This window comes from Thamnophis elegans, chromosome 6 (assembly GCF_009769535.1).
Source record: "Thamnophis elegans isolate rThaEle1 chromosome 6, rThaEle1.pri, whole genome shotgun sequence".
In the NCBI taxonomy this organism is placed as follows: domain Eukaryota; kingdom Metazoa; phylum Chordata; class Lepidosauria; order Squamata; family Colubridae; genus Thamnophis; species Thamnophis elegans.
Window position 1 is genome coordinate 24,362,442 of NC_045546.1, and position 12,202 is coordinate 24,374,643.

At 38.0% G+C, this 12,202-nt stretch overlaps 1 protein-coding gene across 1 annotated transcript in view; it reads left to right on the forward strand.

The window, feature by feature from the left end:
• Window positions 1-12,202, forward strand: part of LOC116509933 (WD repeat-containing protein on Y chromosome-like) — a 36,660-nt gene that overhangs the window by 6,844 nt on the left and 17,614 nt on the right. Inside the window, exons 7-14 of the mRNA XM_032219238.1 lie at window positions 2,549-2,641; window positions 4,462-4,507; window positions 5,994-6,040; window positions 8,163-8,280; window positions 8,629-8,698; window positions 9,585-9,828; window positions 11,304-11,406; window positions 11,488-11,639. Coding sequence (XP_032075129.1) covers window positions 2,549-2,641; window positions 4,462-4,507; window positions 5,994-6,040; window positions 8,163-8,280; window positions 8,629-8,698; window positions 9,585-9,828; window positions 11,304-11,406; window positions 11,488-11,639 — 873 coding nt within the window. The remainder of the gene's footprint in view (window positions 1-2,548; window positions 2,642-4,461; window positions 4,508-5,993; window positions 6,041-8,162; window positions 8,281-8,628; window positions 8,699-9,584; window positions 9,829-11,303; window positions 11,407-11,487; window positions 11,640-12,202) is intronic.

Consider the following 12,202-nt stretch of genomic DNA (forward strand, 5'->3'; position numbering starts at 1 on the left):
ATTATATTTTTAATGTCAGTCAGTGGATGCTGCAACAGGAAAGGAAAATGAAGAAAAAATAGCAATGCATGAGTAACCAGAATATTGTTCATGCCAGCGGGAGGAGATTCCTCTTGACGTGGATGTTGTTAGGTGGAGCTGGAATTTCAGCCAAGGAAACCCACAACCACAACTCTTTTGAGTATAGAACAGGGCTGTCAAACTCACGGCCCGCAGCCTGGATGTGTCACATGCTGGCCACGCCCATGCCTGGTTTAGCAAAAGGGGGGGAAGTCCTGATACATCACACAAGACCACCGTGATGACATGAGTTTGACACCCCTGGTATAGTGTTGGAAGAAATGTCCACCTGGGTTCAGTTCCAAGTGGGAAAAAAGACACTGGATTCATGGAAGTTGCTTGGAAAGAAGGTTTATTGATGATGGACAGGACCACATGATTAGAGGTCCTGGGGGGAAAAGGGAAGAGATGCTGGGAGTGCCCTGGTTTTATGTCCTCTCTGGACTTTTGAATTTGAGCTTGTATTTTGATTGGTTGTCAGACTCCCATAGGGCCAGGAAGGGGAACTCTGTAGGCTGTCATGAGTCCCAAGCTTGGTTGAGCTGTTGCTGGGTGATGATGTAATGAAAGGTCTTTGGGATTCCTATATGACTCTGCCTGAATGAGGTAGATCTTTGTTATGTACTGGCCCAGGCGAAGGCCCATTGACAAAGGTGTGTGTGGGGGGGGGATAAGTTTCTGACTTCCTTTTAGGGGAAATATTCTGTCCTTGTAATATTTCCTAAAATATTTCATTTTTCTAGGAGAGGGGTTGGTGCTAACTTCCTCCAAAAGAACATTAAAATCCATATAGACAGCAACACAGCATAGACCCACTCTGGGTATGCAATACAACCTGTTTGTGAAGGCAACAACATTTGGGTGGCATGATTTCTTTTCTCTTTGGGACAAGGACAAATCAGGCAAAACAGCTATATGGATGTGACCTGTGGTTCATTTGATAAATAGATGCAACTCTTGCTGCTGTAAAGTAAATGCTGCCATCTAGGCTTTGCAGTTCCTCCTCAGTAACCCAGACAAAGGAGAAGAGCTGAAATTGACAAGAGTTTCGTCAGTTTCCATTTCTCTTAGAAAGGGACAGGGTGTCCTTCCTTTCTTTTCTTTACAAATGGAGTGGAGGTGAAGGATTCTTGTTGCTGCAGAAAGTTTTGCTCTTTTCCCCTCTAGTATTTTTAGAATTAGAAGAAGCCTGAACAATATGAAAAATAGGACTTCTGTAACAGAGTGGTCAATGCCTGGAATGCACTACCCGACTATGTGGTTTCTTCCCCAAATCCCCATAACCTTAACCTTAGACTGCCTACTGTCGACCTCACCCCATTCCTAAGAGGTCTGTAAGGGGCTTGCATAAGTGCACCAACATGCCTACCGCCCCTGTCCTAATGTTTCTTTTTATTCATATGCATTTCATGTATGGAGCCGAGGTGGCGCAGTGGTTAGGGTGCAGTACTGCAGGCCACTTCAGCTGACTGTTATCTGCAGTTCAGCGGTTCTAATCTCACCGGCTCAAGGTTGACTCAGCCTTCCATCCTTCTGAGGTGGGTGAAATGAGGACCCAGACTGTGGGGGCGATATGCTGACTCTGTAAACCACTTAGAGAGGGCTGAAAGCCCTATGAAGCGGTATATAAGTCTAACTGCTATTGCTATTGCTATGTATCTAAAATCATGTTTATACATATACATGTTGTCTAATACATGCTTTATGAAATAAATAAATAAACAAACAAACAATTATGCATCATTTTCCAATTCTCTGAATGCATGGAGTAGGAGTGGTGATATGAGGACACTAAATTACAATTAATAGTTTAACTAAATGAAACAATAACTTTTATAATTATAGAAATCTTCTACTTCCAAGCAAAGAAATATCAGATAGTGTGCAATCCAGAATAAGTGGATACAGACACAACCCTAAATCAAAATAAAACAAACCATACAATGTCTTAGGTTCGTGTCTATTTAATCCCCTTTTAAAGCTGAATTCTTGAACTTCGGAAGAAGATGGAATCAAATATCCACAACACCCATAATTTTACAAAACTCATGTCATCTCTTACATGAAAACCACTTACATTTTTCTCATACCAGAACTGCAATGAGGAGCATGTGGAAAGAGCCACAGCACCAACAAACTTACAATATGTGCTTCCTAACATCATTACATGAATGATGTATTATTAATATCGTGGCCTCTGATGCAAATGCAAATGCATAAATTGCATCATTTGCATGATTATAGGATGACACAAATGTCAGAATATCATCCATCTGACCATAAATAGAACCCTACAGTATGCTCAATTACACTGTCACAAATATCTAATGACATTACAAAATTGGTTTTATTTTCAATCCATTTTGAAATTAACCCTAACTAATCCTTGTCTGCAGCTATTGTTTATCACTGTTTGCCTTGCTTGTGGGGAAAGTATGCCTATTAAGTCTGTGATATTAACATCTGATCATATTTTAACTTGTGATAGGGATCGTGAACTTCAGTTTTATGAAAGCTCCAACTTTGAACCCTACCTTCAGATTAGTGGTTTGGAAGCCGTACCTTTGAATCTAGATTACTGGTAAGCCAATCAGATCCCTATCGTGTACCATTTTTCATCACATAATGATTCTGTATTATTATATATGGCATGATCTATTATTATGCTCTGTTTTGGCATTTGGTACTCTTAGTTATAGAAGGTCAGTGATGCAATACACTTGGCTATGATTCTTTCTTTTGCTTTCCTTGAGTTGATCAGCAACCGTCAGAAGACATTCTTTTAATTTTCCTATAATGTCCCAAAATATTGCTGCATTAACTGTTAGGGTGCATAGATGGTTCCAAGAGTCGTGAAAGTTGGGGAAACAGATTTCCTGTGGCTGTGCTGGCATTCTGGCCACACTAACCAGCAGTGGTGGAAATGATTGTTCAGTAATATCCAGAGAGCCATGAGCCCTGCATTTTTGCGATAATCGGTTATAGCATTAACTATCCTTTGATAATTAGACTTCAGAAAATTGTGGGAACCTGTAAGTGTTGTGGCCCAGCAGGATCCGTTTGAGCTTCTGATGGACTCGGATAGGGAGGAACACTATGAGTCTTCTATAGAAGATATGGAGGACCCTGGGCAGGGTTCAGACTCAGAGCATGGACCAGAGAGGCTGGTTGGCCACCAGGAGGCACCTGAGGCATGGAGCAGTGAGGAAGATCAAAGGCAGTTTGTCCCTGATGCCAGACAGAGAAGGGCGGAGAAACGGAAGCGGAGGCAGACTCATAAGAGATAATCAAGCCCAGGTGGTTGTGGCTTGGCCCCTCCCAAGAGAGTATATAAGTGAGAACTTGGGAGTATATAAGTGAGAACTTGGGAGGGGTCCTTTTGCAGGACACAACCGTTTGTAACAGTCTTGAGGAACTCTTATCTGGTTTGTTTTGTATTTCCATTCTGTTTTGTTTGGGTTGCTGTCAACCCTTCTGGCATGAGAGTGTTGCCTGGGCTTTCAGACAATGGAGTTGTAATTCCTGTGATTAAAGAGTAGCAAATAGCCAAACCTGTGACTGCGTTACTCACAGGCCGGAGGGGGGTGTCAGAAGATTAAGCATGAGAACTTTTACAACAGGCCAGGACCTTAGAGGGTTAAAATGCCAATATTCCAAAAGTCCTGTTCAAAATCTCTGTGCATGATTATACACATTTAGAAAATGATTCAGAGGACATCCTGTGAATTTTTCATGAGCAAAACAGCTCCCTGCTGGTTATAAAATCAACCTCTCCTTTCTTAGATTTCTTGCTCAAACTGGGGGAAAAAGATAGTGGTTTCTTTAAGAATTGTTTTAATGAGGCAGTTCTTAAAGCATTTTCTAGCCTTATACCGAAGCCTGAAGAAAAGTAGGTCACTTTAATAAGTAGCAGAGGGGGGTACTAGCCTTTCATGGGGTTCAAAGCACCCCTTCTGAATCATTTTCAAAGCATGTTAACCTTACTCTGTTGTTCTGAGGAGAACTGTACAATATTGGCTCATTCTCATTCATCTCTGACTTTCTCCATTGACAGGAAGATATGCAGCCAAGGAATTTGGTTCAGCTCAACATAGTTTAACGTGATTTGCAGAACTGAAAATCTTGATTGCACATTGCTACCCTTTGCGCAAAGCGTAGTTAGATGAAACTGATTACAATTTGTTTGCAGATCTTCTGATGTACGCATGTCATAAGCATCAGGGCACATATCTGCATTCCAGGCCTCTCTCTATGCCTAGATGTTTTTAAGGGTTTGAAGAATGCCACCTTGCTTAGGTTTTATTGAAACATTTGCAGGATTCAGATTTCCTTGAAAACTTGTATGAAATTTATTTATGAGGGACAAGAAATTCTTCATTTTCTCCTATACTTCATTTTCAGCTACACAGATCATGATGAATGTATGATTCTTTACGGAGATGACCAGGTATGTATTGCTTGCTCACAGAAAAGAAAACGAAGAGAAGTGTGATGTTTACTTCTAAAGGTATAATCACAGAATTATGTAGAGTGTGAAGAGAGAAGTTAGATTAGGTCCAAAGTGTTACTCATTGCATGAATATAAATGAAAGAATCCTGAACAAATGGTAGTCCACCTTCGAAAGGAAGCTTTTTCTAACTTTCAGGAGATTCTTCCTCTTCCTGTAATTTAAATACATTATTCTGCATTCTAAAAAAAGAACAGGTTTTTACTTTCTTCAGGCATTTGAAAAAGAGTATAATATCTCTGCTGAGTTGGTTTTTCTTCTTTTCTGACAGTTAAATATGCCCAACTCAGGGGTGGGTTTCTTCTGGCATTACTGCCAGTTCAGTGCACACACGATTTTGCGTGTGTGCACTCGCTTTGCTGATGTGCGTTCCACGCGCATGCGCAGTTGCCTATGTCTGTGCATTCGCAGAACATTTAAAAATGTGAAAAAAAGATGTTGTGGCAACTGGGGAACCGGTTGAGGGGCATGGCGAGCCTACCGTCCCTACCGGTTCAGAAACCCAGTCACCATTTCCGCTACCGGTTCCACCGAACTGGTTGCGAACCAGTATCAACCCACCTCTGACCCAACTTCCTCAACTCTTTTCATATAGATTAGTTTTTATTTCCATTTTTATTACCCTTCTCTGAACTCTGTTCCAAGTTCCCTAAAATGTGAGGTCTAGAACTGAATACAGTATTCAAGGTCGAAGGTCTGACCAAAGCAGAATATAGTGAACTGATTACTTCTTGTGATTTGGAAATTAAATTTCAGTAAATGTAACCATTAACTGAATAACCCACAAGTTATACAGGTAGTCTTTGAGTTATGTCCATAATGAAGCCTGCCTGTCGTGTTCATAACGTGGTTGTAAAATGGGTTAGTCATGTAGCCAACCCAATTTGACAATCTTTTTTATAGCGGTCATTAAGTGAACTAATGGTTTGCTACAGATGCAGTTTTGCCAAAAACCAGAACTTAATGCTGTTTTTTGGCAAAACTGTTGTAAAAAATTGTCATGTGACTGTGGGATGCTCCAAACAGCCATAAATGTGGCTCAGTTGCTGAACGCCAGAAGTACAGTCATATGACTGTGGAAGGGGGTGGCAGTTAGAACTTTGAATCCCCAGTTGAAAGTACTCCCTGGGGTAGGCCCATTGGAACTTCAGATGGTCTCTAAGCGACCCGTCATAAGTTGAGTACTATCTGTATATGGAAAGAAGCCTTCCTCCTTATAGTATTCTGATCTTGAGTCGTTAGAGTTTTTAAATCGCTTTCAAAACTTTGAATTACAAAATGCCTCACATCCTAAAGATGCATAATTGTGGCCTTTCAATTTACTTTCAGCACCTGACCAGAATCTTATAACTTATATTTTTGTAATCTATAAGATAACATGAATATATCTTTGTATTTTCCTTTCCCCCCCTTGCTTTGTTATAGGGATGTGTTAATATCTTGCAGTTATATTCTGTGGGTGAGACCCTGAGGTAAGCGCTTACAAAAGTCCAAATATCAATTGAGGTAATCAGTTGAGGCATTCAGTTGGCAATTTGTAATTCCTGCCTGGTAGAGATATGGCATCAGTTCTTTCAGATGAAATGATATAATTGTCTTTTCTTTTTTTAAAAATAATTTATTTATTTATTTATTTATTTCCAAAACAAACATATATTGTAAAAAGTATATCAGCTGGTTACAAAAAGCTTTTGTGCATCTCTTCCACCGTCATCAAATATAATTCATATTAATTCAAATATCTTAACTCAAATATTTACTATATTAACATCATCATACCTCCACTTTTATTTGACTACAGTTATTTAAACATCCTTCACCCTTAAATATACCAAGATTCAATCCATAACCACATGCTGGCATTTCATTTACTTATTTATAAAATCCTCCATTAACATTAAGTCCTCATATCCTGTTTTAGCTAAACATCCATAATATTTAATACCAAAGTTTTCTAATCCTCCATGTATATAATTTATTATCATTATCCTTTCTTTCTTTAACTATATCCTATATCATAGCATTTCCCCCCTATTAATTAAAATTTAACTGTATATAGTTTTGTTTTTTTATGATAATTATTATTGTTATTAATAATCTTTATATATAGTCCAAAAATATTTCTAACCTTCCCTTCTCATATCCAATTATTACTTATCATAACAACTCAACATTGTATACATTACTATCATTGTCAATTTTTATTTAACTGTACATATTACCAATGGATTTAACTAAGTTTAGCTAATTTTGAATTATACTCTTCCATCTATCAACCTGTATCTCTCCAATAACAGAACAGTCTTATATCTGCTGCCATTTGTGGATCCAATTCTCCAAACATCTTTTTGAACGAATCCATACGAAGAAATCTTTGCACCTTCTTGTTTGTGGTATCTCTCATATAATGTTGATGCCCTCTTTTTGTTTCCTTTATCAGCTTGTCTTTAATTATCTATGCCCTGTCCTTTGAAGTAAATTTTCTCTCCATTTAACTCCTCTTCAAATATTCCATTCTTTCCTCCCTCAGAAATAAACCAATTGTCACGAATAGCAACAAGCTTTATCTCCGTTTTCCATCTTATTTTGTATTTGGTAAACATCCTCAGTTTTTTCCTCATAATTTGTTGCCAAAAACACCAATAGCAGTAGACTTATATACCGCTTCATAGGCCTATCAGGCCTCTCTAAGCGGTTTACAGAGAGTCAGCATATTGCCCCCAACAATCTGGGTCCTCATTTTACCCACCTCGGGAGGATGGAAGGCTGAGTCAACCCTGAGCCGGTGAGATTTGAACCGCTGACCTGCTGATCTAGCAGTAGCCTGCAGTGCTGCATTTAACCACTGCGCCACCTTGGCTCCTAACTAACTAATCCAATTTTCTCTGAATTCTGTCCTCTGTATCAGACAGCCTCTTCAAAGCTGAAAGTATCGCTTGGAGAGACGCTTGAAGAGACGCCATGTTTATACGCAGTTGTATTTTTTCTTAAAAGCTCTGAAGCATTCGCAAGTGAAAGCAGACTACAAAGGGAATAGCTGTACAATCTTATCAGATCTTAAGCCAGAACAGCCAAGCAATAAAAGTGTCAAGATGTAAACAGTCAAATTGTAGTCAATTAGTTTACAGCCAGCTTACAGAGAATCAGAAGAAATGTTGGAGTAATCCAGTAATGAAAAGGTTTACTTAGAATCAATCCATGTGAATAACATTTAAAGAGTAAGATAACCACTGTCCAAAACCATTAAAAAGATTAAAATCGCCGCTAGGTTCTTCTATTCTTTAATTTAAATTAGTTTTAAATTTTTTTAGGCAGTCCGTTTTTCTTTAAACAATAAAAGGTTCTTACCAGCTGAAAAAACTTCTTCTTCTTTGTTCTGCCAGACAAAAACTTTAAACCTGCTTTTCTCAGAGATTTTGCGATATCCCTGAGATCAGCAAGATGTAATCTTCCTGTTCAACATCTCTTCGGGATGATTTAGGTCCGTTAGAACCCCACAGCAATAAAAGTATCGAGTGCGATCTCAGAGCTTTAAGATCGCACGTCGTCTCGCCACGGCATCCAGCATAATTATCTTTTCTTGATGTCTTTCAGGACATGGAAGAAGCTGCCCACAGTGGAAAATCTCCCTAATATAAGGCTTGAGAGTGCAATACTTTCTCCAAATGTCACTTACATCCGTTGGAAAGTTCATGGAGACTGGGTGACTCAGGTAAAAGCAGAAGGACCTTCCACCTTCTGATCTAGAGAGAACATGGGATTCTATTCAGGTTTTTTTTAAAATATACATTCAAGTCATGTTTAAGCTTCTTACAGAAATCCAGAAACACTCATAATTTATTCAAGAAAAGCAGGAAGAGTTCATTGTTGAGAAACAGTTAAACTTTGACTGTGTGTCTCATGATCCTTTTGGAGAATTGATGTGTTTTTCCAGGATTTTGTAATGATTATACAGCTATGTTCTTTTTCTCTGTAAGTTAAGAAAATAAAATAAAACAATAATAATATTCTCATCTCACCAGTATTTGGTTGAGTAATATTCCTTTCTCTGTCTTTTTAGCTGAATTACTATGATTCTATTAAAGCAATAATTTCTGCATCAAGCCATGAGCCTACAGCCTTAGTAATAGGTAATTATATAATTCCTTATATGTTTTTTGTAATGTCTCCCCTTAAAATTACTTCATGATTGATTATATGCCATCAACTTGGTGTTGTCTCTTAGTAACCATATAAATAGATTTTATCCATAAAGATCTATCTATCCAAAAGATTTCTCCATAAACATCTGGTCCTTCAAGTCTTCCACCAGTGCATCCATCATTACTGTTACCAAGTTAGTACATCTTCCTGCTGTTCAGCCTCTTCTTCTCTTTCCTTTCATTTTCCCAGCATTAGAACCAGAGATGAGTTGCTCCCGGTTCAACCCGGATTGGGTGAACCGGTAATAGTGGTTCACCTGCCCAGGCACTTCTGCACATGTGTAGAAGCATCGTGAGCGTGCCTGAACCAGTAGTAAAAAAAATTGGCAACCTATCACTGATTAGAACCTTCTCTAGAGAGAGAGGTCTTTGAATAATGGGTCCAAAATAGGATAATTTGAGCTTTCCATTGTAATATGGAAAAGATATTAAGCTTTCAGTCTTAGCTAGTATATTGAGACATACAATTTTCTTTGTTTAATTAATTTATTTGTATCCTGCCTTTATTTTTATAAATAACACAACTAATATATCCAACACATCTTCATCCTCCTACTTTCCCCTCAACAACCCTGTGAGATGAATTGGGCTAAGAGAGAGTGGCTGACCCAAGGTTACCCAGCTGGTTTTTATGCCTAAGGCAGGACTAGAACTCACAGTCTCCTGGTTTCATAGCCTGATGCCTTAACCATTAGATCAAACTAACTCTCATAATTTTTTAAAAAATATCAATGAATATTCCCTCTGTATAAAAATGTTGGAGTCTAAATTCTGTGTAGGAAATCTTTTACTAAACTCTCATATCTTTCTACAGGTTGCATTGTGGGAGCTACCAATGTTGAGCAACAAATGAGAGAAATAAAAGAAAATAAGAAAGATTCAAAGATGAAGAAAGCACAGGAAATGCTAGGAACTCCCTCCCAGAGAGCTGAAGGGGATCAGATTATTTTTCGGGTTCATAAAGGAGTCAAAACATTTGCACTTAGTAAAAAGAATAATGCCATAGTAACCGGCGGAATGGATCGAATTATTCGAATATGGAATCCATACATGGCTGGGTAAGATATTGCAACTATTCTTCTACTGTTCTATTATAGTCCTTAGCCAACTATTAGTTATTTTAAATGCATAACATGCTATTTTTATTTAGGATATGTATGCATTAATTAGTATGATGTATAAAGAAAAATGTAGAACAGATGAATTCATAATTCACAGTTAGCTTAATACCCCTTTAAGAGATCCTTACTATAGTTATGGAAGGAGGGGATAATATTTTTCTTGTCATTATCAATGATATAAATAAATCTAAAGGTTTTTAAATTTATTTATTCATTATTCTTTAGATTTTCATTAGATTTCTAAAGGAGCTGGTGGCAAAATAGGATTTGTTATAGGCAACAAATTCAGTTCTCCATGACCTTTTCCATTCTCACTCATGACACTGTCCTATTAAGAATTTATTAGCTTCATTTTCCCCTCCCTTGGCTGTGAAAAATAGAAAGATATGCCACTATCATCCGACACTGGTTTTGTCTTTTGGGACCATTGAAATATAGTCGCCCCTTCATGAAATCTTTAAAAGTATTACCTTAAGGCAGTTTTCCTAGTAATACATTTGACAGACCTCTTGGTCCTTGAAGAGTGATTGTTTTGCATTTTTCCAAACCATCCCACAAATTAATAATATTTTTGAAGGTACAATTCGAAACTGAGTCAGGTGAAATTATTTTTGTTGTATATATTTGTAAATCTCCCGTGTTTCCCCGGAAATACGACCTACTCTGAAAGTAAATCCTCATTTGATTTTTACATGTGCGCCCAATATAAGCCCTACCACCAAAATAAGCCCTAGTTAAGATCCCACTCATTCCAGAGTGCATGGGTGAGAAGGCGCACGAGTAAAAATTAAGCTGGGGTGAGGATGGGGGTAGTGGAGCTGCTCTACTTACCAGGCCTCACACAGCCCGACACCTGCCTCACCTTGAAGGCCCACTTCTTCTGTAGCTGCTTGCTGCCGCTCACATGTGCCCCCCCCAACTTCCGTTTTGCCATTAGAGGCCTTCTGGAAATGCCTCTGCAGCTGAGAAATGGGCTCCAGATTCACACATGCGATTCAGAGCTCTGTTATCAGCTGCAGAGGGCTTTTTGGAAGGCCTCTGATGGCAAAACGGAAGCACATGTGAATCTGGAGCCTGTTTCTCAGCTGCAGAGGTTGCAAGCAAGCCGTGGCAGGGCTGTTGGTGCTGCTGCCATGAGGTGAGTCAGTAATTAGATAGCCCCCCAAAATAAGACCTGGTGCCCTTTTTGGTGGCCAAAATATAAATAAAAAATAAGACCACATCTTATGTTCAGGGAAACACGGATATGTCCATGTATAGCCATGATGTCCAGCTAGTTGCCAGGAGTCAAGAATGACTTGAAACACCAAATAAATAATCATTATTACTGGTTCATTGTACTACTACATTGAACTCATTGTTCATTATGTGTTCCTAATTGGTCAAGATTTAATGTTCTCACTGAATTTTAGAAGACCCACAGGAATGCTCAAAAGTCACATGGCCCCCATTTTCTATGTCTACGTATCTGAGGAGGACAAAATATTTTCCATATCAACAGACAACACAGTTAAGGTCTGTCTTTTTCATATTTCAAATTATATTTCCTTTATGCTAGTTGTTTCTCTTTAGCATAACACAATTGTTTCCTTGCAGATATGGGATATGGAGGATCAGACTTGCTTATTCACTGCTTGTTCAAAAAACAGTGGCATTAAAGGAGAGATTACTACTTGCCATTATATATCAGGGACTCGATCACTGTGTGTTGCCACAGATACATTAGCCATTCTTCACCTAAGATTACGGTAAAGTACAAAGCAACATAATCAGAGCTCCTGATGTTTAGACAGATTTAAGAATTGCATTTATGGAAAACCCAAAAATTCTAGTATTTTTTTTTTAAATAATGTGATTATTTCACACTATTTCAAAATTCACTTCCAGGGAATACTTGAAATGTGGCATTTATTAGAATCATACTCTTAAGCAAAATATTACAAAGATGTAACATTTTGTAAAATCTATGATAGATGAGCATTTAATTTTAAATAATTACTAATATGATTTTTACATTAGCTTGTTGGAATTTTTAAAATCTGTAATGTAAGTGTTTGCTGATTAATGTTAGGGAAAGTATTATTGTAGATCTCCCAATGTACAAGTATTGACTTGTAGAAGTACTTTCCAATATTTATCAGCCTTCCAATGAACTACAAAGCATCATATAAAATCCTGAGACACAGGGATTACTAGAGCATTTGGTGTTACTTTCTCTTTTGGGATAAGTAATAAGTAAATTTCCAATATTGTATTGCAATGCTGAATCAGTTTAAAGGAACTGACATTCATAAGCTTTAATTAACATATG